The sequence below is a fragment of the Catharus ustulatus genome, chromosome 1 (genome assembly GCF_009819885.2).
Source record: "Catharus ustulatus isolate bCatUst1 chromosome 1, bCatUst1.pri.v2, whole genome shotgun sequence".
Lineage (NCBI taxonomy): Eukaryota > Metazoa > Chordata > Aves > Passeriformes > Turdidae > Catharus > Catharus ustulatus.
Window position 1 is genome coordinate 120,935,196 of NC_046221.1, and position 27,120 is coordinate 120,962,315.

Genomic DNA, 27,120 nt, shown 5'->3' on the forward strand with positions numbered 1-27,120 from the left:
AAGGAGGAGGGACTGTTGAAACAGGACAGCTTGCCAAAGAAATCAAGCTTCTCCAGAAGAAAAGCCCCAGTATGAAAATTTCAGTCTTTTTTAGGACATTCCCTTTCTACAGGTGAAATACGATTTTATATTTGAAAATATCAGGTTTCCTCATTGTGAAATCTATTAGTACCATGTCTTTTTTCCTCTGGAGTGCAAGAATATCCTGATATACATAGTATTAAAAATATTTGTTGAGGTGGAAACATTATTCAGGAACCTGAGTGTTTCTTGCTTTATTTGCCCCAGTGTGAGCATGGTGTTAACACAGGTGCTGTCTCCCACTTTAGATATAAGAAATGGGGCCCAGATCCTCAGATCAGCACATCTACAGAAACTGCTTGGTTCACCAGCTAATAAAAATGATTAAGTGAAATAATGACAAAGCGAGCATGAGTGATATTATCTTGACATTTGCAAAGCCCAGGTGGATTGAATAATAATGGTCTGCTATTTGCCTTGCATCAGCAGCTGAAGTAAGTTCCAGCTCCTGTTTATACCAAAGAAACAGGGCATCACAAAAAAACACATGTAGATTTACTTATGCTGCTGTGTAAAGTCAGACAGTATCTGGTCCTGTAGCTATTAATGTAAGATATTATGAGTTAAGAAACTGAAGATGGATTGATGCATTCCAACAGCTGAGATTTTCTGGCTGCCTTTTTAGGTCAGCTCTCTACTCTCATCTTTTCTTGAAGTGTGTTTTTGGACCCTGGTGGGTGTTTAGCTGCCCACATGCCAGGTTCTTCTGACTCACCTTGCTGCAAACAGCAACAAAAGCCATCCTCCAAATTTAAATGCTTGTCAAACTGTACATCCAAAGGAGATGGCTCAAAATGAGATCTCTGCAAATGGAGCACTGGGCACAGAGCAAACAAAACCATTTAAAAGTGGTTTCAGCACAAATTCAGACCCTTTACTGCACCAGAAGGGTGGAATAAATCACACAGTATAAGTGTCTACTGGTTCACTTATTACAGCTGCAGAAATATGCAGAAAGCTTACTGCCTCCTAGAAATGGAATTTATGCATACTGTAGGATGACAGAAAAATACCAGAAGTTCTTTATACAAAGCTTCCTCTCTTGTTAGAAAAGCAGCCTTCCCTTATCAACTTTGCTCTGTATGAGGATCTCAAGAAGGTGGTGGGATGTGCACAAAGAGCCAAATTTAATGACATTAGCTCCTCATTGTAACTTCCTGTGTCTGTCTGGCCACACCTGAGCCAGCCCTGGGCTGAACGAGGTATTCCAGGGCACACGAGGCACTGGAAACAGGGTGGCTGGGTCAGCCAGGCTGCTGCCTCTTCCTCTGACTGCTCTGCAAAGGCAGCCCAGCACAGCACCACACACTGCCTCAGCCAGGGGAACCACAGGTCCTTGAGCTTGCTTCACTCCCCTCTGAAGATAAAGCTTTAGTGGGATTTAAGCCCCGTCCTGAGCACCCTGGGTATCATCACAGGGGATGGCTGCAAGAAAGATTTTTGGCAGAGACAAGAGGCAGAGAGAGGAATTGGGTAGCAAGCATGACTACTAGCTTGCTTTTGAGAGGAAACCACAAGCCTGGAGGTGGGAGCACCTGATGATAGTGTAATACAGCATTGACTGCTAGAATTGTTCCACTACATACTACTGAGTTACACTTTGCTCCAAACAGACCCTGAGGGCTGCGGAGGGCTTCTCCTGAGCTTGCTCCTCAAGGATAAGTGCTCTCACCACTGCTCAACTCAGATGGCAAGCTTGGTCCTGGAAATGCCATCAAAGCTGCTATGCTTCTGCACTGGTGTCAGGTTTTGCAAGGAGAAAAAAGAGCCAGTGTGGACACTGTATGTGGCCTAGGAAATTTTCAGCCAGGATTTTCTCAGGCTGTGAAAAGTACACAGTTCTTGTTTCTCTTAGATAGCTAAAACCTTCCCAGGCTGTTTTGGATACACAACCTTGGGGCTGCGGACATTCCCAGGCAGAAAAACATAAATTAAACACCTGTTGTTTTGCACACAAGTGTACTGTGAGTACATGACAGAAGTTGTCTTCCTGTTCTGTCCAATAACTTTCTGTTCTGACTGAGCTTTGCGATCCACATTATAAAAATGTCTGAGTTTCATTCAATAAACAGCCTCTTCTCTGGAAGTAGCTCTGTGTGCTGTCATTGCTTTCCCTCTGTGATAGCGACAAGCCAGGAAGTTTTGTTTTCCTAAATGTGACTCGGGATTGCCCAGAATCAGGATTCCAAACGTAGTTTGGGGTTTGTGTATGCTTGCTTCAGCTGTGAAGACTTGGTTTATATTTTCATTGCCTCCAGAGACTGAGCCAAGCTTCAATCAGCTTTTTCCCTCAAGTTTGTTCTCACAAAGCCAGATCAAATACCAAAATTTCTGTCTGGAAAGCGGAAACCTATGGTAAAAAACATTAACCAAGCAAGCATGAAAATGCTGTGCCCACTAGTTAAGAAAATTAATCCACTGCGTAACGAGCAAAAGAAAATGAATTCATTTCTAAATGGACAGGATGCTTCAAAGGTTTTGGTGGATCTGTCAGGAGAGTGTTTTTCAGATGGAAGGGAGAAATCTGATCATTAAAGAAGTGTCTGGAGAGCTGACAACTCCATTACAGAAGGAAGAGCTCAGAAATGTTTCCAGGTACCTTTGGTAGATTTCAAATAGATATGGGAAGTTTTAAGTTGGACATCAGGAAGAATTTCTTCACAGAAAGGGTGTCTGGGCATTGGAATGGGCTGCCTAGGGAGGTGGTGGAGTCACCATCCCTGGAGATGTTTAAGAAAACACTGGACATGTGGCACTCAGTGTCACGGTCTAGTTCACAGTGGTGTTTGGTCATAGATTGGACTTGATAATGACAAAGGTCTGTTCCGACCTAATTGATTATGTGATTCTGTAAAAAAAACCAAATGTTCATTGGGGTCTCCATTTCCATTCCCACTTAGGAAGTAACTGAAAGAAAAATAAGTTGCTCTGAGTGAAGTATAGACCTAAGAAAACACATTTGAAAGAAACAGAAAAGCAAATCCATCTGGAATATAAGAAGATTAGCCCCATCTGCATCCCCATTCATCTGCCACAAATTCTATATAAAGATGACACAAAATTGTAAATTCCTACCCTCCCCGATTTTTGGGACATTGTGTTTCTCATTTAAATGAATTAGATAAAAAAAGTTCAATGTCTAGACTGCTATTTTTTAAACTTTCAAGATCTTCTCTGAATAGTAAGTGTTAGAACTTCAGCATCTCATCTTTCCAGAGCATGGCATGGTTTCAGCTGGAAAACAAAAGCCAAAGGTGATTTGATGAGCTGTCCTGCATTCACTCGTTAAAGTAACTGGTATGGACAGAAAAGGCCCAGTGGAACAGGAACTGCTCTACAACAGCCAACTCAGCTCCATGGTCAGGAAGAAAATATTGGGTCTGCTTTATAAATGCAGCCTGATATTAATTACAAATGGCATCTCACCTTGTAATGTTACACACACAGGCAAATGCAGGAAGTGTTAGTAAACACTTCAGGTTTTAAGAAAATGCTCCCTGCAGTTCGAAAGTTTGTTACATCTTTCTGACCAATTTTCTGACATGAAGAGATAATTCTAACCATTTTTTAAATGGTTCAGGAAGCAACATATGGTATGCATGCGACAAAATGCAAGGTTGCAAGTGGCAAATCTGCAACCATCTGTGCAACACAAAATTATGTTTAAAAAAAAAAAGCAGACAAGCAAATACTGCAAATAACCCACAATGGGAATAATATAGTGGGATCATAGAATGGTTTGGGTTGGAAGAGGACCTTAAAGATCATCTGGTTCCAATCCCCCTGCCATGGGCAGGAACACCTTCCACTAGACCAGGTTGCTCACAGCCCTATCCAGCCTAGTCTTGAACACTTCCAGGGATGAGGCCTCCACAGTTCTTTTCGGGCAACATGTTCCAGTGCCTCATCACTCTCACAGTTAAGAATTTCCTCCCTACTATCTAATCTAAACCTACTTCCTTTGGTTTAAAGACTTCCCCCTTGTCCTGTCACTACATGGCCTCATCAAAAGTCCTTCCCCAACTTTCTTTTACACCCCTTTGGGTACTGGAAGGTGCCCCAATACCTCTCTGGAGCCTTCTCTTCTCCAGACTGAACAACCCCAACTCTCTCAGCCTGCCTTCATATGAGAGATACTCCACCCCTCTGCTTACCTTCATAATTTTGAGACTATCATTTCTTTTGATATTCCTGAGCTAAAAAAAAAAAAAAAAAAAAAAGCGAAGAGAATAGTAAAGTATCATCAGATTGTCTCTTGAAGTTTCCACAGACATGTTTTGGAGAATTATCTTACCTTAATATGTATTTTCAGCGCTACTGTGCTCGTGTAGCAATTCCATGCACTTCCACACTTACTCTTGGTACAGTAATTTTTTTATAAAAATAACACCAAGAAGCATCCTAGCGTCTATGATGGGCTTAATAGGGATTAAGCACTGTAGAGCTAACACATTGTCATCATCACTGTATCTTCTCCACAGAATAATAGGATGAAGCAACATAATGCTACACTTGTACAGCAAACCCCATACCAGATGAGCCACACTGTTGTGTTGACAGCGCTGATTAGCTGCTCTACCTTGCATTTGCAGGGGTTTAATTTCATGTAACAGCATCCTAATAATAGATGTTCAGACTGAGCTCTGCTATTACACAACAGGACAGTAAATTGGCCAGTAGGAGATTTGGGTCTTACTGAGAGATAATGATGAATACCTGTCAGTACAGCAGTTGGTCTGCTTCCAAACAACCTAAAAATACATATCCTGCTTATGCTGCTCACATGGCAAAACATGTAATGTCTTCAGTGTATCTAAAGGGTAACCAGACAATCAGTGGTTTAAGTCTAACTGCTAAAAATTCCCTTTAAATACTTCTGCTTGATGCACAGTAAACCAAATCAGCTAAAAGGATGCCAGGTCTATAACCTTACTTGTTAGTCTCTATCCATGTCTGCCTCTTTTTCAATAAACCAAAGCAGGCCATCATTCACACCGCAAATATGTACAGATAAACCCTACGAGTCAGTATTTATGGCCTATTTTCTGTTGCAGAACTTTTAACTGAAGTGGTACAGCAGTGCTTGTAAAGGCCTTCTGCAGCACAGACAGCAGCTATTAAAATTCAGATGTTATTTATGTGACTTTTTTCCTTTATTCCACTGTAGTCTGAATGATGTTTCCTTTCATTCCTTCTGGGGTGTTGTTCCATCACTATTCAGGCACTGCAAGTCAAGAAGGGCATCTCAGGGGTAGGACATGCTGCTCAAAACTTCTCAAGGTTCTGCAGGACAGGCCATTTATTCCATTTAGTTCAAACACAACACAAAGCTTCAGAAGTTTGTTCCAGTTGACAATTTTATTCAAAAACTGTCTTCTACATATTTTTAATATATAGAAATAAAAATGAAAGGCCTATACAAATATGAACACTTAGAGTACCAATACTGCCCTTCATTTTTTATACTGATCTTTCAACACTTAAGGGGACAAAACTGCAGTAAATAGCCCACAGCTAATAAAATAAATTTTACAAAATCTGATCATGTCTATTCATGTCTAACGGAACCTTTTAGATTGAGTTCTCTTTTACGTATATGCAATCTCAACATAAAAGATGTTCAGCTGCCTTTGAGTTGCTCACAACATAGACTGATGTATATTTTTCTCAAGATGGACAGTAAAAAAAAGGTCATACTTAAGTTATACTTCAATGCAGGAATTTAGCATTATCACTTTTAATGACATGCTGTGTTAACAGTATTTTTGAAACACTCCAATAAATTAAAAGGAACCCAATCTTGCCTTCAAGGAAAACCCAATTAATTTAAAAAACTTCATATAGGGCATTTGCTTTTATATACCATGATTCTTGCCAAAGATTTAAAAAAATTAACACCACATAAAATGTTTTTGGTATAAATTAATATCATAAAATAAGCAAATTTTTTGCTTCTTGTAAACCACATTTGATAGACAATTTCCCATAAAGTGGCATTTTTCTAAATTAGGGCATCACCCACGTGCACTTCTGCATGTCACTAATTTACACATTTAAAAGAGATACAGCAAAGTGTATGCTTAAATGAAAGAGGAATGACTGCTATATCAAATACAACTGCTCCTTTAAATGTTGGTTATTTATTGGGTTTTTCTTAGGGGGATGTATTTTTTTTTTTAAAGAAAAGGTCAAACCCCAACAATACTGAAAGGTGACCACATCATATAGCAAAAATCTCTCGTCTTTTCTGAAGGGATTTGTCCTCATCTCAGAACTAAAAAGTTCCCAGGTGTTAAATTAAGAACTGTAGATTAAAATTCCTGGAAATTATAAGAAATATTTCAGATATTTCCTATTTGGAAAATAGGACCATAGGCTTTAGCTAAGAAAAAAAATATAACAATATAATTTGCTGTAAGTGCACAAAAGCCCAATTTCGCAATTCTCTCCTGTTGATTCAACTGTTTTCACTTAATGAAACAACACAGAACTTCCCTCTCCATTATTTAACTTACATAAATAACTGTTTGAAGAATATATTTAATAGTTTATGCACATACATATCCAAAGGGTATTTGGGAATGCCAATCCTGTTTTTCAAAGAACTGCTGCTTTTACAATGTTATAACAATTTTCTCTTTCCATCAAAATAAAGATTTTTGAACTCATGTTACTAAGCAGTACTCTCATTTCTACTTCCTGATGTTTGAATGCTTGGCTCATTGTTTCAACGGAGAATGTGTAGATTCACTGAGAAATAAATGGGACAAGTCTCTACTCAAGGGCAGATAGATATCCAATATGCCTTGGCTTGGAATAGCAGCTGTGTTGTAGGGTTCTCACTGACAGCATCAGAGAGGTTTCCATAACCGACCCCTTTGATTCACTGTAGTTCTCCAATCAATTTTCACTCCTCTGAGCCGTTTCTGAGCTCACCCAGCAAAACTAAACACTTTGCAACACTGGTTTTGCAGGCATTGCTAGAGGTTTCTGCAGGCCAAAAGTGGTGGGCTGTTTTCCAGTAGAGTGACAGTAACAATTTCAGGAAATTTTTCATATGTGTTGTACGGCATTAATCTGGCCCACAAAACCTCCTTATACCAATGAGGGTCAAGAACGTGAGACTCCAGCTCTGTAGAGGGTTTAACATTCAGTTTAGAGATCCATCATGGTGGGGATATGAGAATGACAGACCATATACATAAAGGCTTGCAGTATTATTTGAAAAAAATAAAAAACAAACCCACAAAAACAAAAAACCCAAAACAAACCCAGAATCAACAACACTTCAAAGGTAGGAACACATTTATCAAAAATTAAACTTTGCCCATTATGAATGATTTTAAGTTTGGGTTCCTGAGCTTGATACTGAACACGGGAAAGGTCAAGGGCAAGTGACTTTTACCTTAAATTATAGAGCAGTATCATTAGGACAGTATTTAAAACCTATTATTAGAAGAATGAATAATTTACACATGTAACTTTAAGAATATTTTTAGTAGTAGTTAGTTAAATAGTAGTTATAGAAGTTTAAGTTCAGAAGATCTTAATCTTCTTTCTTTTGTGTTTGAAATCGTTCCATTAAAGCCCTAAAAATATTTCCTGGTATTTTCTGATGTTTTTCTATGAGAGCTTGGACTGCTGCTTTTGTCTGTAGGGAAAGAGAAAAGGTTTTGGTCAGAAAATCTCATCTTCATACTGCTCATAAAATTACACAATTTCTAGGCTCTTTTTAATCCTTTCAAGTACTACAGAACTACTGTAAGTTCAAAATACTGTTCTTCCATATTTAAGCCCGCAGGATGTGATTGTGGCAACAGTGCCATGAAACAGACCAACAAACAAGTGTTCGCTTACACCTGGTAGCTGTGCTCACAAGCTGTATTAGTGACACACAAAAGTCAAATGACAACAGAGTAAATTCATTAAGAGACTTAGGTCTATAAAGCATGTTAAACAACTGCATGATGTACTGCAACTTAAACTCCTGCCTATACCCAGGTTTGCATCAATAAAACTCTTCTAGTGGACATCAACTTTGTGTCTACACATGCTCAGAAGAGGCACTGTGTGTCTCAGCACATTTGACTTGTACCAAGTAATGCTCTCCAGACCCAAGGCCCCTGAAGGAACAGGTCCTGTGACACATGCTCAGGCTGCTTAGCTGCATGCGACAGCAGCCTTCACTTTCACTCTCAAAATAAACAGGCCAAGGAGTGCACAGCAGTTACTCTTATTATATAAAAGCTCCACAGGGAACATTCAAAAGCAGGGCAACATGCAAAAGCTGCGGTGAAAACACACTTCCTATTCTATCCATACAAGCATAGGTCAGTGAATTCTTAAGGCCAGAAACAGAAGAACAGAGGATTATTTGCCTCTGTAAACCAGTGGTCAGCAAGGGTAGATGATGGTAGAATGTTGTTTCTTAGTACAGGCTCCCACTGTTTATATGAATTAAGTGATCAGCTGTTAAGTCCTTGGAGAAGGACTTTATACATCTGGTCCTAAGTGACTCTACAGATCTAAAATTTGTATTAGGTAAAAAAATTGAGCTTTTTTTTTTGCTCTGTATAAGGGGAAAATGCATACTGAGCCATAGCCTGAAACATGAGATCCAACTTTAAAATCACTAAATAAGATTTTAGAGAATTCACATTCTGGGGGCTTATCTAGTAGAATTTGAACTTGAGTCAGAAATAAGTGAGGGTTGGCATAAATGTAAGATGCCAATGCATGTTTGAAAGTAACTTAAACACATTCTCTGCTGAAAGTCAGCAGTACTGAAGTCCTATCAGAGTGACCCCAGAAAAGCAAAAACCAGTTTTGCATAACCAGGGCCTAAGATATTGCAGAAAAACATTTTAAAGAGTCATTTTGCAGAGACCTAATCATAGGGTAAACAGAGAGAGACAACTGAACTGACATCTGCATGGTCAAGAAGATTCTCTCTCTCAAGTGAAGTTTTTTGGAATATTATAAGTGACCATCTGTGGAGTTTTCAAAAACACCTATTTCAGCCCACTCCATCTCACTGCTCAACCTCTTAACTGGTTTATGTCTTCGCACTGTGAAATCAATTAATAAACTGAATGAACATGAGGACCTGAAAATCCTTTCTATAAGGCATCTAAACCTGAATTAGAGGAACAGTCAGAAGTTAAATTGCTGGGCTAGAAGCTGGACAAAATAGAAACACACTAGTAAAAGCAGTGAAATTATTTACCTTTTTCTTTTATTGTATGTAATTCCAACAGTTTGTGAACACAGATTTTCTATGTTTGAAAGGCTTCCTTAGCATCTTTCTGAAAACACTGGGAAGCAGAATGCTTCCTCTTGGGTGAAGTGCTTCTCTCTGTCAACTGAGAGCTGTCTTATCTGACCAAACTTCTTCAGTCTTTAAAGCAAGTTGTTTCTCAAGGCAAATATAGGGTGCAATTAACTTTAAAAGACCTAGAACATCTGCAAGTCGTAGTAATAAAAAGATAGCATTTAAGATGACATTCAGAGTTAGGCAAGTACAAAACTTACCATGTTTCCACCCATTTCTATAACTGGCTCCTAGACAGAAATCACTTGATATGACTATGGCAGTGGTTTTTATCAGAACATTCAGTATTTTAAATATACATATATAGATGTCTATCTTACCTTTGCAGCTAGTTCCTCAGCAGTCATATTTGGTTCATACGGAATGGGTGCTCCAATGAATGTACGTAGCTTGACAGGAAACCCCCCATACAGAGGAACTACTGGCAATCTAGTACGCTCATACAGAGACCTAAGTATTTCTAATGTGAAAAAATATAGTGGAAAGCAGGAGAAGGAAAGGTGGGGAGGGAGAAGGGGGAGGGAAAAGAGAGAGAGAGAGATTGGGATTATTCTGTAAAGTTTTTTTCCCCATACTATGTCTTAACATTGAAACTGGCTGGCAAAGCAATCTAGCCCCCAACCCAGACTCTCAAACGATGTGTCATCTTAAGTGCTATCCTACCTTGACCTTCATTTCCTAAAAGCTGCATTAATGCTTATATCAAACTTATTTCTACCCTAACTTGGTGTGAAATCTTTTCTCCAAAGAGTAGCTGAAACGAGAAGAAAGAAGAGGAGAGAAATTCAACAGCTACCTCTCTGGAGAGGAAGAGAATGCTACGCAATACAGGTTACAGGTTCAGCTCATTTGACAGGTTAGCATTAGACACTACTATTGGAAAACTGCATGTTTTCCTCCCACTGAGATCTACAGGATCAGAAATAGACTTATCTGCCTAAAAGTCAGTCATGCTAACATACTGAATCGCTCTTTCAGATCACACACTGGTTGCAGTTCAACAACACAAAAAAAGAAAAAACAACTATTTTGATCAGCTCTAGGAGGACACATCCTTCTCCACATGCCATCTTCTAAGCATTAGTCCCAAATGTACCCAGAAGAGGTTCTTTGAAAAATGTGCACTAATATTATCTTTCTCAATTTCAGACAAGAAACTCCATTAACTGGAGTGCTGGTTTAAGAAAATCCTTACTAATCAAGATGTGGAATTTTCTGTACACAACCTATTGAAACAAGGACAAAACTACTAAAACTGGAGTAACACCTCATCAAAAAGTTACACTCCTCTAGCAAATCTGTTGTAGAATACATATAGAATAAATGATTTTGGCTTCAATTTCTTCTGTTTGGGATTCTTCCGAACACAGTGACAATTAATTGCTGTTTATTTTTGTAAAACATGACCAATGTGTGAATTATTCCACTTTCTGCATCTGATGTCTTTGCTTTCTCTATGTAATATATAGCTCTTAAACAGAGGGGGAGAGAAACAGAATTGTGCTGCCCTGCAGCCCTCTGATGAAGGTGATGATGCCATAGTTGAAGCAGAACATGCAGTGTGGAGACTTGCTCAGGCCCCTCTGCTAGACAGTAACTGAGAGAGAACAAAAGAGGGAGTTTAACACTAGCAGATGAGCAGAGATGTGGGCACCTAATCATCCCAGAGATGGACCCCTCAGAAAAAAGACCCATCTATTCATGTTCTGGTTTCAAGTTCCACAGAGATAAGGAAGGAGAGCTGCCAAATGCAAGGTTTGTTGAGGAACCACAAGTCTAGTACAGTATAGAAAAGCAACTACAGATTAAATGTAGTTCGAAACATTCCAACTTCAGGTACAGGTAGAGGTATAAGCAGAGAGCTTTAGGACAACAGGAACTACATGTTGCCAACCCATTTGCTTTGCTTCTTAACAGACAGCAGAAAACCTAGGGTTGGCCTAGCAGATATAAGCAGAGAAAAAAGTGCTTTAAATCTTCCTGCCTTTTCCTGGCTCCTTTTTTCTTTGTTCTACTGCTTGTGTTAAAAAAAAAACTGTTATGTGGAAAATAACCTAGATGAGCCAATATTGCATCTAATGCAGATATTAAATCCTAATAACATCTCTGAACTCTACCAGAGTGCAAACATCCAGAAACAAGGCTGTATTAAATCTCAAACTTATATGAGGATTATTTCTACAGAGATAGGCTAAACACATATGGAAAAATAAACTACAGAAAAATAGAAAATATCTTACTTATTCCTCCTAATGTCCTAAAGCCTTCTCGAACATTTTGTGTAAACATAGGAATGATGGGCTAGGAGGGAAAAAAAATAATTAAGAATTTAAGGAAGATAGCACTATCTAAAAAACTTCTACCTCACTTAAACTTAACAGGCAAATTAATTTCAGAAATGTTTCTCAGACAAGGATATATAAAGAGAAAAACAAATATTCTGAAATTCTGTGACCTTCGTAAGATTTCAAGCTGGAGAATACTGCAAGACTTCAGGGAGTTTCAGCAAGTCTATTTTCTCAGAGCAGCCCAGAATTTTTGGAACCTATGGAGCATTTAGACATCCCTCCCCACCATCTAGCAGTGTTTGCACAGTTGTGACTTAAGTGCTTAAACCTCTCACCTAATTTGCAGTTATGCTCAAAGAAAAGGATTCACAGGATTGGGACACTAAACTTATCTGATTCCTCTCTGCTGTGCTGATGGTATTGCTTCACACTTGATGTGTCATTTTCAATACATGTCCATGTCTTATTTCTGCTGATGAGTACTTGGAATGATGTTGAATATTTCAAGTTTTTATTGCTGTTTTTAAAATTGCAAACAGCTGTCAAGATCTACAAGAACTGTGAGGGCATCAGATACTATATAAATTTTTCAGTATCATTTTATAGTATGTGCCCACTGTACACAGCCTCATTAGAAATACAGAGCTCTTCATGGAATTTTCATTAACTCAAATTTTTTTAAACTTTTTAAAAACAAGCATGGAGATGAACTAACAGATGTAACTTTTCAGACATGCATCAAGTTTAGGGGTGTTTTTGAGAGGAAAAAAAAAGTCTGTAAATAATTACAGAGAATAAAAAGAAGGGCAGTTGCCTAAACTGAATGTATACAAATATCCTTATTCTAGAAAAATCTTTTTTTTCACAACAACTTACTTTTGACATAGAGGTAGAAATTTTTGTTTACATGACAAATTCTGGCAAAAAGAACTGCTGAAATAAGACAACTTTAACAGGTTGAAGGTTCCAGTTTTAGACACATTTTTCTGATATTTGACACATTCTTCTCTTCATGAGGAGTTCTGCTTATGATTCAAGGTGACTTAAAAGTTCCTCTTTAATCTAAATAAAGATGTTTTTCCCACTTTCAGCCTGCCTCTGACACTCTTTCTATTCTACTGCATCTCTCAGGGCTTTTTTGGGGGGATGAAGCTACAAGACCCTTGTGAGTGCATAGAGAGAACCAAAAACACATCCAATAAAAGAAATGCAACTAGTACAATCACAAATGAATCTCATGTATGGCATTTCACATGCTATTACAATACATTAGTAAAATCTAAACCTGTTGAAAATACCTGTTTAAACAGTGTTATTTTCCTTGTGAGAAAAGTGATGCACATTTGGGTCCTAAAAATATTCTATTTCTGTGTAAAACCCAGAGATATAACTAGTCTGTCTTTGACAGTAACTAAATATAAAACTCCTGGTGTGAGACCTGTTTTTAAATTAGTATATGCAGACCTGTGGACATATGCACACATCTTCCAAGTACAAATCTAGAATGAGAGGGACTCTGAAATGATTACTAAAATAGTTACAATTCAAATGTATCACTCACTGTTGTGCCTTAACAGTTGGTTCCCTATGAATGATTATTCATACCTGCCTGCTGACCAAGCCCAATGCTGTACAGAAGAGCTGAAGAGTTCACACCAGTGACCAGCCCTGGACATCCCTCACTACCATAAAATACAGTATGAAATGCCAGTGAATCTATACTCCACTGGGTCACACTTCAGTGACAGAAGAAACAGAAACATTGAGTTGGACTCAATGATCCTAACAGTCCCTCCCAACTCAGCATATTCTGTGACTCTGATATGTAGGGTTGTTTCCCAACCACGCTGGTCAGGGAGGGCTAAGCCATCACAATACTAACCAGTATGTGTAAAACAGCACATGCTTATAAGGAGAAACCATCCTGTATTTATTTAATCTCTTGTTCTTTTAAACTCTGGATTTCCTAACCACATTATTCTTAGCTGACTGTAAAGCCTTCTATCTGTCAAAAGCAACAAATAGGGTCTTGAAATGTAGCTGTTAGAGCAAGTAGACCATACTCACGAGAGTCACAAATCTAACATCAAATATATGATAATCAAAACAGCATTCTCTGGAACAAAGTACTAATAACTTAGCTTTCTTTGCTTCTCTTCCAGGATGTGTCATACTTACCACTTTTGCATCAATCGCCACCTGAGCAAAGCCCTTCCGATCACTCCACAAAATAGTATACATTTCATCACTGAAGAGTGCTTCCCGAACTCCACCTGGGGCAATGGCTAACAGGTGGCCCTTCTCCAGAGTCCCGACACAAGCTTCTTTTGGTCCGTGTATAACTCCGAATACCTCAAGCAGTATTCTAAAGCCTGAAGGGGAAGATAATAATAATGCAGAAAATGTTAGTTCATACTACCATTGAGTACAGATTCCCAGCACAAAACACTATGGCTAAAACTTAATTGTCTAATAAGCTGTGTTCCCAAGTCCCCAAGAGGGACTCAAGCATTAAGTCAAACTTACAGATTTTGGTCTGTGAAGTTGAAGATTTAGGGGTTTCAGTAGCTTTTTGTCATAGTAAGTCGGGTGTTATCCCACAGTCAGGACTAAACTGAAAAAGAACTGTCAAGCACTCTGTGATATCTTTCACATGTCCCATCGAAGGACCTGTTTGACTCAAGGGCACTGGCTCCTTGCTCAAGCTCCACTGTTCAAACACAGCATATTCCAAATAGAGAAGAAGCAATACCAGAAAATTGTTGCGGTTCTGTTTTGTGAACTTTGGTAAAGAACAGTAGCGCATAAAAAGGAGAATGACAAAGCAAATGTATCATTCTCTGCATTACGGATCACTGCAGTGATTGATTCTGGTTCAGTCTGTGAGTACCTGGATGACATTTCATACAGAGGCATCTGGTAAGCCTCAATTGGGTACGTTCACCTTGTACTAATATTGTAACTGAAGTTTCTGACCTAAGGTTACATAAACTCCTTGTATCACCTTGAATTTGACGTGTCATTCAGACTGTACTCCTCAAGAAACAGCAGAACATCAAGAATCTGCTACAAGCATCAAAAGGAACATATGTGATCAATTTAGACAACTACTCTGCTGTTAAAGGACATACCTAGCACAAACCTCTGTTCGCAGGAAATAAGTCCTGTTCAGTTGGTTCAACAAATGTTAAATTCATACAGTATTTATGAGTAGTGCATACCAAAATGGAAACTTTGGATGACTGGGCAGTAAGGGAAACATTACTTCTTTTTCTTGAGGTTTCCCACTGAAGCACACAACCTTATCAGCCATAGACAAGGAGAAAGAACTGATCTAGTCGAGTTTGCCTAATAACAAATGAATAGCTGTGACTATAAACACATTTGTTACACACACACACAGGCTAAAGGAGAGCCAAACAAAGTTAAGATGACAGAGGTCTGTCTTCTCTTATAGCTTGCATAAACTAAGGGCTTAGGAGGAGAAGCATGAGGCAACATATTATTACTTTATTCTTAACTAAACTCTAACCAGCCTTTGTAGCTGGTGTGGGTATAATTACTCCCAACTCATCTCTATACCAATCAGGATCTGTCTGTACACACGGCAAAAGAACACAAGCTGCATTACACCTGTCTCATATATGCTGTGTCTGCCTCACACACTGCTGATGACACTCAATCTTCATCTAGTAGCATTTGCATGGAAGAATACCTGGAAATTAATTTCTTTCAGGTGCCTTTTTTGTGGGATTTTCCATAGCTGATTTGTACAATGCTTGCTTGACATTCCCAAACTAATTAAAGCTCTCTGAAATGTATCCGGTGGTAAAAAGTTGCTTGTCTCTAAGTCCTTTCTGTCAGTGAGCTCAGGAGACAGACAAAGCAATAATGAAAAGGGTTGAGATGAGCAGGAAAAGAGACCCCAAGGAAAAAAAGACTGTGACAACACCTTTCCTTTTTACATCGGATACACTAGGGAAGGGGTGAGGGGGAGGGTGTGTGTGACAAAGCAATACCATGAGTCTGTCCAGTTCATGTATCAGTAAAAAAAGAACAGAATATTGACAGAATAGAGACAAAAAAAATGTACTACAGAATAGTTGTCCAGGAAGGTTTCAAGTCTTCACAAAATTTCTCAGCTGTATTTCCTTCACTGACTTTTAGTATAAACTTTACATTCTGAGCTTCCTTCACAGCCTTGCCAGAAGATGACACATTACTACAGATATCTCTGCTTCAGTATCAAAGAAGAATCTGGCTCTCAGAAAGCTGCTGAAAGACAGAATCTGACACAGTGGTCCTGAAAGACAGCCAGGGTACCTGTGTCCAAGGCAAAGGTCACCACAAAGTTAGAAGAAACACTGGAGTAGTACCAGGTAGCACTGCATGAAAGGGACCAAGAACCTGTTTTTCCATTTTAAACAACAAAACTATCTAAACATAATTTTTCAGAACATCTTCTTCCAGACACTAAGAAGTTCAAACTTAATTTTATTCCACAGTTCAACCTGAACTCTGCCCTTTCCCCCAACATACTCTTCTCCTATTTTCCACAAGACTGTGTTGGCAGAAATGTTTGAAAACCCTTTGGAGAGTACCCAGCAACGCTGCTCTCAACTTGAGCACTATGTACATTTTTCTACCTTAGTCCCAGGTGACTGTAACACCAGGGCTGTCAGCTATCAGATAGCAGGATGGCAAGGATGTCATCATTTTCCCATGGTCAATCTTTAGGACCCCAGACAAAGAGGAACCATCTAGACCATTGAATCCAACCTTCCACAGTTGTAGGTAATCACACATTACCTTCCACACATGTAGGTAATCCACAGAGCATCTGGTCCACAAGATACTCTGCAACACCTTGTGCATGTAAGAGACAAGAAGCCAAAGCTCCTTTCCTCTGGAACATTACAGGAAAGGGACTGTCTTAGTTACATAAAATAGCAGGGAATCTTTTAAAGAGGGCTCCCAGATGACTTTTGGAAGCAAAAATGGCCCATATTATAGCAGAGGAAGATGAACACAAGTGAAATCTCAGTCCTCTCTAAATGCTTTGGGAAAAGGCTTTCTCCTAAACTTACAGAAGTCAATGTATTCCTGAGCACTGCACAGCTAAAAGGCTAAATGAACCAGAAAGCTGGAATACTGGATTTGTTTTTTCCCTCTGGAAAACCTCTAGTTATAAAAGAAGGAAAAAAAAGAATTCACATGACCGCCTTTCACATTCTCCTTCTCCTTCAAAATGCAAGAAAAGCATACTTAATACTGGAACAATTCTGACACATCCACGTGTGTCTAACAGACCCCCCAAATGCATGCCACCCCTTCTCGTTTGCCATGCATTGAGCATAATAGCTTTTGCATAAAACATCTTCTGAAAAGACATTCCATTTAATCTGAACGCTTAATCACTATCAGACAGCCTTAGAACTAGGATAAAATTACACAGTCTTTCTGGTTTGATTCACAAGAGAAGCAGCATCTACCCAAGTTGAGAGTCATAGATTACTGTGTTTATTTTGAAACAATCCACAACATTTTCTGGGCTCCTGGGATTTGTCTCCCTGAACAACCTTAATTCCTTCATAGACCCAGAGAATTATGTAGATTAGAAGGAAGTTCTGGAGGTCATCTAGTCCAGCCTCCCACTCAAAGCGGGTTCAACTAGATCAGGCTATTCAGAGCCTCACCCAGCAGAGTTTTGAAAGTCTGCAGGGATGGAGATTCCCCAACTTGCCTAAGCAATCTGTTTAGGTGTCTGATCACTCTCATGGTAAAATACCTTTCCACACGTCTAATCAAAATTTCCTGTGTTGCAACTTGTCTCTGTTGCTTCTCAATCTATCACTGTGCACCTGTGAGATGAGTGACTGCCTCTTCTCCCCGCCCTCCCACTAGGTCGCAGAAGACAGCAATAGTATCTTTCCCCACCCTTATCTGCTACAGACCAAACAACCTCTCAACCTCTCCTTGTACACTGTGTGCTCCATCATCCACTGAAATGCTCCAGTGTGTCAGTGCACCCTGTACTGGGGAGTCGAAAACTGGACACCGTATCACGGGATGTGCTTGCACAGGTGCCATGCTGAGAGAACAAATCACTTAACCAGTGACTACATTCATACTGAAAAAAGCTCACCTTGCAGTTCATCTTCTTTGCTGTAAGGGCACACTGTTGTCCACTAGAATCCTAAGTCCTTTCCTGCAAAGCCCCCTTTTATCAAGAGTAGTGTTGCACAGACTTGCTCCATCCCAGATGCACAGTTCTACATTTGCTTTTGTTGACCTTCACAGTATTTCTGCCAGCTGAATTCTATGAAGTCACTCTGAGAAAAAGCTTTAATGCTCAGTATATCAACAGTTCCCCCAGTTTGGTATCATCAGTGAATTTCCTGTGCATGCTCCAGCCCCTCATCCAGGGGTACTATAAAAACACTAAGCAGCAGTGGTCTCAGTATCAATCCCTGAGATGCTGTACTGCTGTAACCAGCCCTTCAAGACCAACCATTCAGCAAGATATTTCTGCAATGCTACTGAACAATATTTGGGAGACTCATAAGTATACTCACACTTAGAGCCTTATTTTAAAGCAGAAAAGGAGTAAAACACAATGCCCCATTTGATAAACAACTGTGCCTATACAGATACAATATGGAGCCAAATATGCATCATTATGTAGATTATATCAATCATCTGTATGCAAAAGATTTGATAGCCACCGATAAATGAATGCATTGGAAAAAGCAGTTGTAGAGGCAAAGCCATACTGTGATCAGCATGAAAAAGTTATTTTCAGGGACTAAGGCTGAAATAAATGTATACCAACAAAAAGACAGTTTTCTTATATGAGTTGGTTCCACCAAAAGCAACAGTACAGTACAGAATGCTCCTTGTAATTCATTTTATGAACTGACAGGCCTTTAACCACAAACTGAACTTGGGAAAGAAAGTGGGTACTACTGTATTTCACACACACAAAAAGAGAAAACCTTCACATAATTAATTTCACCAATTGGCAGTGCATTTCACTAGGCTGTCCAACCAAAATCTTGCCCTAAACATACTTTTCATTTTCTACCTGCTTCACCTTATGTTTCACATAAACACATTGAACACTTCTCTAGCTTTCCACCAAAACAGATTCTACTCCAAACAGTCTTCCTGGAACAGGTTCCACTGCCTGCCATCCTCAACTGGATAACAGCTGGGTGGGATAAGAAAATACATTCTCTCTCCAGACTTATAGTCTTAACTTACAGTATTCTTAACTTATATTCTTAACATATTCCACACAGTTTAATTCTTAAATCAGTTCACACCACTCATTCTGCCTATATTAATGGAAAAGAAACACCTTATTGAAATATTTGCTAATGATTAATATAGAGAACACTGCTTCTCCTATGATCTCCTTCTCTTTGTTTCTAAACACCCTAGAGCCATTGGAAGGTGTTGCCCGGACAGTACTATATCCCATCCTTGCATGGGCCAGTCTCATTCTTGTTTGTCAAGAACATGCTCTATTTCAAAACTTACACTAAAAATTTGTCTGAGTGTCTGTTCTAAAAGTTGTGCTCCTGCAACACAATTTTTATTAATTACACAATTAAATTCAAATAAGAATTTCAAAACTGCTTGTTTATATAATGAAGTATGTTACCTGGTAATCTAAAGACAAAATGATCAGCTACTACGCTGCAGCACCTCTTCTGCATTACATGAAGTCTAGCTGTGAAATAGATATAGTCAAGGGGAGTAGCTCCATGATAAAACACAACAAGTCCTGGTCCTTCAGGAATATTTTCGACACCATGAAGTTCATAACCTGTTAGGAGTCAAAAATGTAACAGATGTTAAGTTTTCATACAATTCTATCCCAAAGAAACTAATTTGCAGCAAGCTGGCAAACAGACACCAACATGGATTGAGAAGTGGTAAGAGCAAAGTCACCAATAATAAGTCAAGAGGTAACTTGCAGCATCTACAGAAAATACAAGTTTCTTCACAAAGAATACACAGAATACAAGTTGCTACACAGAGAATAAAGTTTCATTTAAGGCACCACACTTTGAGAAAGAACAAAAAAAAAATCAACATAAAAACAAAACACCCAGTCACTATCTCAAACTGTACAACTTATCCTTATTTTTTCAGTTCACTGTTTTCAAGGCTGCAAAGTCCTCTGAATCAATCGTTCAAGAGAAATCAAAATACGGCCTGGAGTGGTGAAACAACTATTTCAAGCTACTATTAACCTTTTGAAGTTCATTGCCACCAGCAACTGTTTTAGAAGATTTGACATGACAGCACTCATTTTTATGCCTTCTTTTACTCCAGGATATGAAGGTTATCTTTGCTACTTCTTTCCAAGTTATATACCTGTTCCAGCTTTCCATCACTATATACATACATCACTATATATTAAAAGCTATTTGGGACTATATATGCCTAGCTGAAAAATATATGAACACACAATCTTTTTGCTGACCTCACATTTCTATTCAAGTTACACTGCAGAATATATTTAACTAACACAAAATGTCAAAATGCATTAGTATAGAACATATTCAATTAACACCCAGTCCTATTACACTATCTTTTTTAAAATAAAATAAAACAAGCAAAAAGAAAACACCCAAAAAAACCCCAAAAACCAAAACAGAACAAAACTCTCAACTAAATCCTGTCACTTCTTCCAAAGTTAATCAGGTCTACAATTCCTATTCCATTAATTTAATTCTGAAGGTGCTTCTTGGCTCTTCTCCCTCTATTTTACTTTGCATACCTGTGGAGTTGCAACACATTGCAAACACATCATCTCTCCCATCCCAAGGGCCCACTAACTGTGCTCCATGCCAGCCAACTAACACACATGGCATTGGTATAATACATGTAAAGTTACAGGTATCAATCACCAAGTTTGGGGCTTTTTGGTTGTGGGGCTTTTTTTTTTTCTTTTTTTCTTTTTTTTTTTAATGCTTTTAGACTACAGGACAGATCGTTCTTCTTATGATATCCTGATGAATCAAGTAGGGGAAAAAATAACTGGAAAATATTTCATTCTTTAGCAAGACAAGAGTATAGATAAGTGGGAAGCAGCCGGCAGGGCAGAAAAAAGTCACAGTTGTCAATGAGGAACCGGATAAGAATCTTCTTGCACAAAAAAAATGTCAAACCTCATAAAAAGAAAAAGTTACTTCGGATTAAAAGAGTCAAGGCCTTAAAAAATAATTTTCTTGTGAAAAAAGGTAAATAGCTTTTTATTGTGAAGTGAGCATTTTAAGCTCTTTGATGTAGCTGTTGATTTTGATGTAGTGTACTTTTCTAGATTTGAAAGTTACATCTTAGTCTTACAAAGCCTATCTGATACAGCTGCTGCACCATATGGTTATCAATGCCTTGCAAACCCACTTCCCTTTGACTAGAGAACAAATAGAGATGATTTTCAAGAAGGATTTATTCTTTATGTAAATTGCTCTTAAGTATCTCTTTCTCCTCTAGCTGCATCTAGACTGAATGGTTCTGAAAGAGACTTATGACTTCCTTAGAGAGAAAAGCCAAATCATTTATTAAGTCTGTCTTTATAACAAAGTAATAGCAGAAGGACAAAGAACAGGGCCCTTAGTTTTGACATTCTAGTAGAGAAAGTAGTAGTCCAAAATACAAAGACAAATAAAAAAGTAGGGCTCTGTAACAGTGTCAGGCTCTGAAGTTAATTTCAAGAAGCAACTGAAGTGCTCCTTTTAGCCATCATTTGGCATTTTATGTAAGACTGGTTAAGTGCAATTAAATTATGCCAACACATGTTGGCTGACATTATTAGCTATCAGGGAACTGGCATTTAACTTCCAGTTGTCATATACTGATCCTGAAACAATATAGTTAATTAATCTAGTTTTTAACACAACACACATTTCAGGTCTTCTTCAAATGAGGAAATCTAGGAATTGTTATAAAAGCAAAAAATAGAAAAAAGGCAATTTTAAGAATTGCATATATATTCAACCAGAACACAGATCTCTTTTTATAGCAGCAAAGGAATAAATGCATAAGACAAAAAACTTAAATTCAAAAAAGTCTCAATGTCTTTTTTTTTTTTGTCTCAAGCACCACTAATGGTCACTCATAAAAGAGAAAAAAAAAAACCTGGCCTGAACTGGCATGCACCAGCAGCAATGATCAGGCACATATTGATAATCTTGAAAGCTTAATGAGGAGTAAAAGCTTCAGAAGTTTTTAATGCAAGGTCAGATCTCACTTACCATGCCATATTCTTCCATGTCCATCCCATAGGGTTGCCAACATTTCTTTCGCACCTATCCAAACATCATGGGAATAAGCTTCCTTTATTTCATTCTTCCTTTTATAAATATGAAGCCAGAGAATGGAAACGTAGAAGAGAATGACAATAACTCCTGGAAGTACAAAGACTACCACAAGTGGAAAAAACAACCATAAAATGTAGAACGCGTAACTCAGATAATCTCCAATATCCTTCACACCAGTCCATTCTTCCAGAATATACGTCAGGCAAGTTAAGTAGGACATAGATGTTGGTCCTGCAGTACAGGATTCATTTCCACCTGTCATCTCCTGTTTAAAATAAAATTTTAAAAAAGTACATGAATAAATCTTCCAAAAAGATACATCTGACTACATTGTTTAATCATGTAATAAACCTCTCTGAGGTATTTTATTAATATACCATCTATCCCACATCCCAGAAGCACCCATTAGAAACATAACAGTTCACACAGAAAACTTTTACTTGATCTTTAAAGTCCTTTTCTTTTGTGTACTGGAAATTCTGACAATTCTAATGGAGAAAGATACTGCAATTGCTTAACTTCAGGCTAGGATTTTATCTAATTGAAAACTACTCGACTTGCACAGACCCAGAAAATTTATACTGTTACCAACACCAATTAATACTGAATTTTTGAATTTCAGAAAGCTGTATTGATTAGTCTAATTTATTCTTACAATAAATTAAAACCTTCTCTCAAGCACTAACTACAATAAGAAATGGCCAATCTCAAATTCAATGCTTTAAGGAAAACCTACTGAACACTTCCATTCACTATAACCATAGGATAACTCAGGAAGAAGACTCTCTCAAATAAGAAAGCCTCAGCCTGGAAAGACCTTTATTTGCACCCAGAAATTTACTGATAGCAAATTGTCAAGACCCAGAGCATAACACTGAGAGGCACCAGAAAGCACAAGGAAAGAAAGATCAGAAAAGGTCCCTTTAGAGTTTTAACTACTCTGACTTTACTGTGTCTATGTGTAAGAATCTCTCCACTCCAATGCCAGCTCCTAAAAAGTTACCAGCCCACATTAGTCAAGCCTGCAATTTCAGGCTTACTATAACTCTGGAGCAACCTTTTTTTAATTAGCTTTGTACAATTTAGGGGACAACTTCCTATTCACTTCATCTTACAAACACAGGACAGCCTGAATGCTTGGCTATTTTAGCTACAGTGTTTGAATTGTAAACCTAATACCTCTGGGTGCAAAAATTATTCTAGGCTAGAAAAAAACTGGTTGGTCAATATTCCAAGTTCTGCTAGTCAGGACCAAGAAGAAAAGAAATGTTGCAACAGCAAAATAGGCTTGTAGAGAGAAATGGAATAAGAACAGCATTTCGAACAAAAAGAATCGAAGCTTGAAGTTGCTGTGTTATGTTTATCAGAATGTGAGTTACAGCAGGTATCACTGCAAAGCTCCTATGCCTAGACAAGACATATATATCTCTCATTCTTTTGTTGTTTTTGCAAGAAACAAGAAACTGAAATACAGAAGATGATACTGCTTTCAGAACACCAGTGACAACAAAAATTACAAAGCAGGTCAATTTTACTCCACATTTGCTAAGGAACATTGAAACACATACTAGAGTAGAACTAATTTCACTTATTTTCCTACCTCAATTTTCCCTCTCTTTCTGACAGAGCAAGGATGTCCCTTTTCCTTTGGTTTTGGAAATCAGTCTCTACACATATTACTCAAGGTAATTCCTATTAATAAGAAGAAAGCTGATCTTTACTCCCACAGTTCAGTCCTGTTCCAGACTAATTCAGGCTTACATTTTGCTCCTCAGCATGTTCTTGAGGACAGTGTGATGGGCAGCTGATTTTATCTCCTGCCACATATAAGCACACAGCATTAGTGACATGTCCTTCACTGATTTTGTGCACCTGTCTTTGAGGTGTGTGGGAGAGCAAGAGAAAGCTCTTTTTCATTCCAGATGCCAGAGCTGAACTCCAGAACCCGTCAGGTAGCAAACACCCACAGCAAGTATAAGAAACACAACTTGTGAGACCAAGCAAGATTTAGGAGTAGCATTCAACACCACAATATTTAACAGATTGTTATGCCTGGACTTTTCCAATGACTCCACCTACCATCTAGAGAACAATATGGAGCATGGGTTATGGCACAGAAGCATTTTTTTAACTGAGAGGTGATTATGTAGCTTTTAAAAGAATACTTGTAGCTATAATCTCCTACTTATTATATATTTTAATTGCTTATGGCTTTTCCCAAACCCCAAATCCTCCATCAAGTAAATTTAAAGTCCTGTTCACACACGTAAGTCTTGCAAAATATTCCGTGTCCTTTTGCCTGTAATGTTCAATGCAATACCTCAAATGTAATCACCACAGTTTTTAAAGTTTACTTGCACCTCTGTGTGCTAACCTGCAACAGAAATTAAGATCTAACATCTTCTGTGCTATCAGCCACAGAGGTAAGAACTAAAACACTGCCTTCCCTTAGTAACAGTCAACTCTATCCTAACAATGCAGCTTCCTCATATTGAAGAGGATAATTTATACTGTCCAGCCTCTTCCTAACTAACTAATTAAACCAGTTTGCTCAATGAAATTTCATGTCCAGTCCAGTTTGCGGTATCTCCATGGACAGAAATTGCACATCTTTTTCAGGCTCCTAATCCAGTGGCTGAATACTTTCATGGTACAAATGTTTTTTCGTATTCCAGTTCCAGAGTTCCCCTTACTACAGCTTGTGTCTGTTGCCTCCTGTCCCTTTGCTGTGAAGATTCTACTTCCCCCTCTACAGTCACTCATTAAGAGTAGCAGCAAGGTCATCACAAAATAGGTACAATGGCAGTGAAGAAGGGAAGGCAAATTATGATCAAAAAAAGCCCAGGAGTTCCACATTGAACACAAGTTCAGCATAGTTCTTACGTGCTACAAACAGATAACGACACTGGTCTGTTCCACTTGCTCTTGAGCAGTTCAAAATAAACATTTTTAAGTTTTAACTTGCTAATGCAGTAGTTTGTATTTTTCACTACTCACAAAGACGCAATTTCTCATTTGACTAATGACAGTATACACTGACTTATGCTTACACTTCAGGCTTTATGATGTGGAAACAAGGCTAAAACACAATTCCCTCCACGGACTTCATGATCTAGAAAAGTCCTTAACTAAACCACAACGGAAGCCTTCAGCTGCAGCCAGCAGATGTTGGGGTAACTGAGACCCTGCTGATCACGATAGAAGGAGCGATTATGGACAGCAACACGCTCTGCTGTAAACAACACACAGCACTACTCCAGCACATGCATATGCAAGGTGTAAGTGAAACCTCTGGAGGACATCCCAGTGTTTCCAAACTAGAAAGACACGGCAAAGCAGCAGCTACGACATGTCCCTGCCTACAGAAACCCACGGCTATGGAGGGGGTTTCTACCAGAATTAGCACTGCCACCACAGGCACCAAAAAAAAAACCCAAATCAACGAAAAATACCAGAAGACCCTGATAATTCCGCTAATGTCACCTGCGACACGAGAGGCCCTAGGAGTCCACGGGTGCTTTAGCCCTTGTTTTGGCACTAGAACGGGGCGTTTCTGTGCGGGCGGGTCAGTGGTTCCTTTGCAGGCGATGGAGGGGTCGAGGCTCGCCCTCCTGACAAGGCCACAGCCCCGGCCCGGCGGCCCGCACGAAGCGCCCCCGGCTCCCACCGCAGCCCCTGGGATGAAAGCAAGGCCCCGACCTCGGCGGTGACAGAGGCCACCACGGCAAGTCACCTCCGGCCCCGGCACCCGCGGGGTGGCAGCGGGGCCAGGCCCGGGCCGGGCCCCTGCACCCGCCCGGCAGCGCCCGCTCACCTTGCCCTGGCGGCGGCGGGTCCGGCTCCAGCCCCGCGTCCCTGCCGGGGCCCGGTTTTACTCTCCGCCCGCCGCCCCCGCGGAGGCCGGGTGCCCGCGGGGCGGCCGGGCCGGGGCGGCTCCCGGCGGCGGGGCGGGGGCGGGCGGGCGCCCTGCGGAGCGGGGGCGGCGGCGGGGGCGCGCAGGGAGCGGGAACTCCGCGCCGCCGGGGGCGCGCAGCCGCCCGGACCCGCGCCCGGCACGCACCGCGCGCCGCTTCCGCCGCGCCGCCGGGAGCGGGGCACGCCGCCAGGGGGCGCGCGGTCCCCGCCAGCGGGGGGGGGCGGGGCGGAGCGGGGCGGGGCGGAGGGCGCCGCCTGGCGGTGCGGGCGGGCAGGGCGCGAGCCTGGAACCGCAGAATTCCGGAGGGGATTGGGATGGGAAAAGACCTGCGAGATCATCGAGAGCAACCTGTGACCGAGCACCGCCACGACAACTGGACCACAGCACTGAGTGCTGCGTCCAGCCTTTCCTTAAACACCTCCAGGGACTCCCACCCATTCCAATGTCCAGTCTGTGCAGAAATCCCTCCTGACGCCCCGCCTCAACCTCTGCTGTGCCGCTGGAGACTGTGTCCTCTCATGCTCCAGCTGTTGGCTGGGAAAGGGGCCGGACCCCGACCTGCTGCAGCCTCCTTCCAGGGAGTTGCAGGGGGATAAGGTCACCCTGAGTCTCCATCTGCCCAGATCAAACACTCCCAGCGCCCGCTGTCCGCCCTCCTGCCCCGCGCACCGCACACCTCGCAGCCCCATTCCCCGGTACCTGCCGGCTGGGTGCCGTTCTCCTTCCGCACCCCCCTGGTGATGCCCCAGCAGCACCATCCGTACCCGGGGCCCTCTCGTAGCCTCCGCAGTCCGTCAGCGTTCGGACACTTTGTGCTTCGGACACGTCATTCACGGTGCTGTTAAGGCATTCCTGACTGCTCCACAGCTGTGGGTGTAATCCCTGGATTTAAGTATGAAAACAAACAAGGAATTTACAGATACAAAGCAGTCAAAGCAGTGAGTGGTGTTGCAGTGACACCGGGTGCAGCTCCAAACACACAGGTGTGGATGCAGATACCGTACCTGCTAGGAGGACATGGAACACTGCCATGGAACAATGCCATGGCTGTGCCCTCAGCCTTCGGAGGGATGAACTTGGACAGCTCTTCCAGATCCCCTCCTGCTGTGCCTTTCTGACCAGCGCTCTTCTACACGTCCGTCATCTGCCTGTTCGACATCTGCAGCTGCT

General features: G+C 40.3%; 1 protein-coding gene across 3 annotated transcripts; it reads right to left on the bottom strand.

The window, feature by feature from the left end:
* Nucleotides 1–5,420: 5,420 nt before the first annotated feature.
* Nucleotides 5,421–26,731, bottom strand: LOC116997621 (transmembrane protein 68-like). Of its 3 annotated transcripts, none has more exons than XM_033062611.2 (7): nt 26,650–26,731; nt 21,969–22,299; nt 19,367–19,531; nt 13,879–14,072; nt 11,653–11,713; nt 9,733–9,872; nt 5,421–7,732 (listed from the first exon to the last, which is right to left on the bottom strand). In XM_033062611.2, exons 2-7 carry the CDS (start codon nt 22,294–22,296, stop codon nt 7,628–7,630), a joined length of 993 nt encoding a protein of 330 aa, XP_032918502.1. In that variant the 5' UTR covers nt 22,297–22,299; nt 26,650–26,731; the 3' UTR covers nt 5,421–7,627. The 3 variants fall into 3 exon arrangements, with proteins under 3 accessions (XP_032918502.1, XP_032918495.1, XP_032918511.1); XM_033062604.1 differs by lacking the exon at nt 26,650–26,731 and adding an exon at nt 25,849–25,946; XM_033062620.2 differs by lacking the exon at nt 26,650–26,731 and adding an exon at nt 25,085–25,172.
* Nucleotides 26,732–27,120: the final 389 nt, after the last annotated feature.

What these genes read in the sequence shown, in the direction of transcription:
- LOC116997621 (XM_033062611.2), bottom strand. Translation starts at nt 22,296, where the DNA reads ATGACAGGTGGAAATGAATCCTGTACTGCAGGACCAACATCTATGTCC. An exon ending in TGGCGATTGATGCAAAAGTG is followed by an intron (nt 11,714 to 13,878) that starts GTAAGTATGACA and finishes TTTCCCTCCTAG; the next exon opens with CCCATCATTCCTATGTTTAC. An exon ending in TAGGACATTAGGAGGAATAA is followed by an intron (nt 9,873 to 11,652) that starts GTAAGATATTTT and finishes TTTTCACATTAG; the next exon opens with AAATACTTAGGTCTCTGTAT.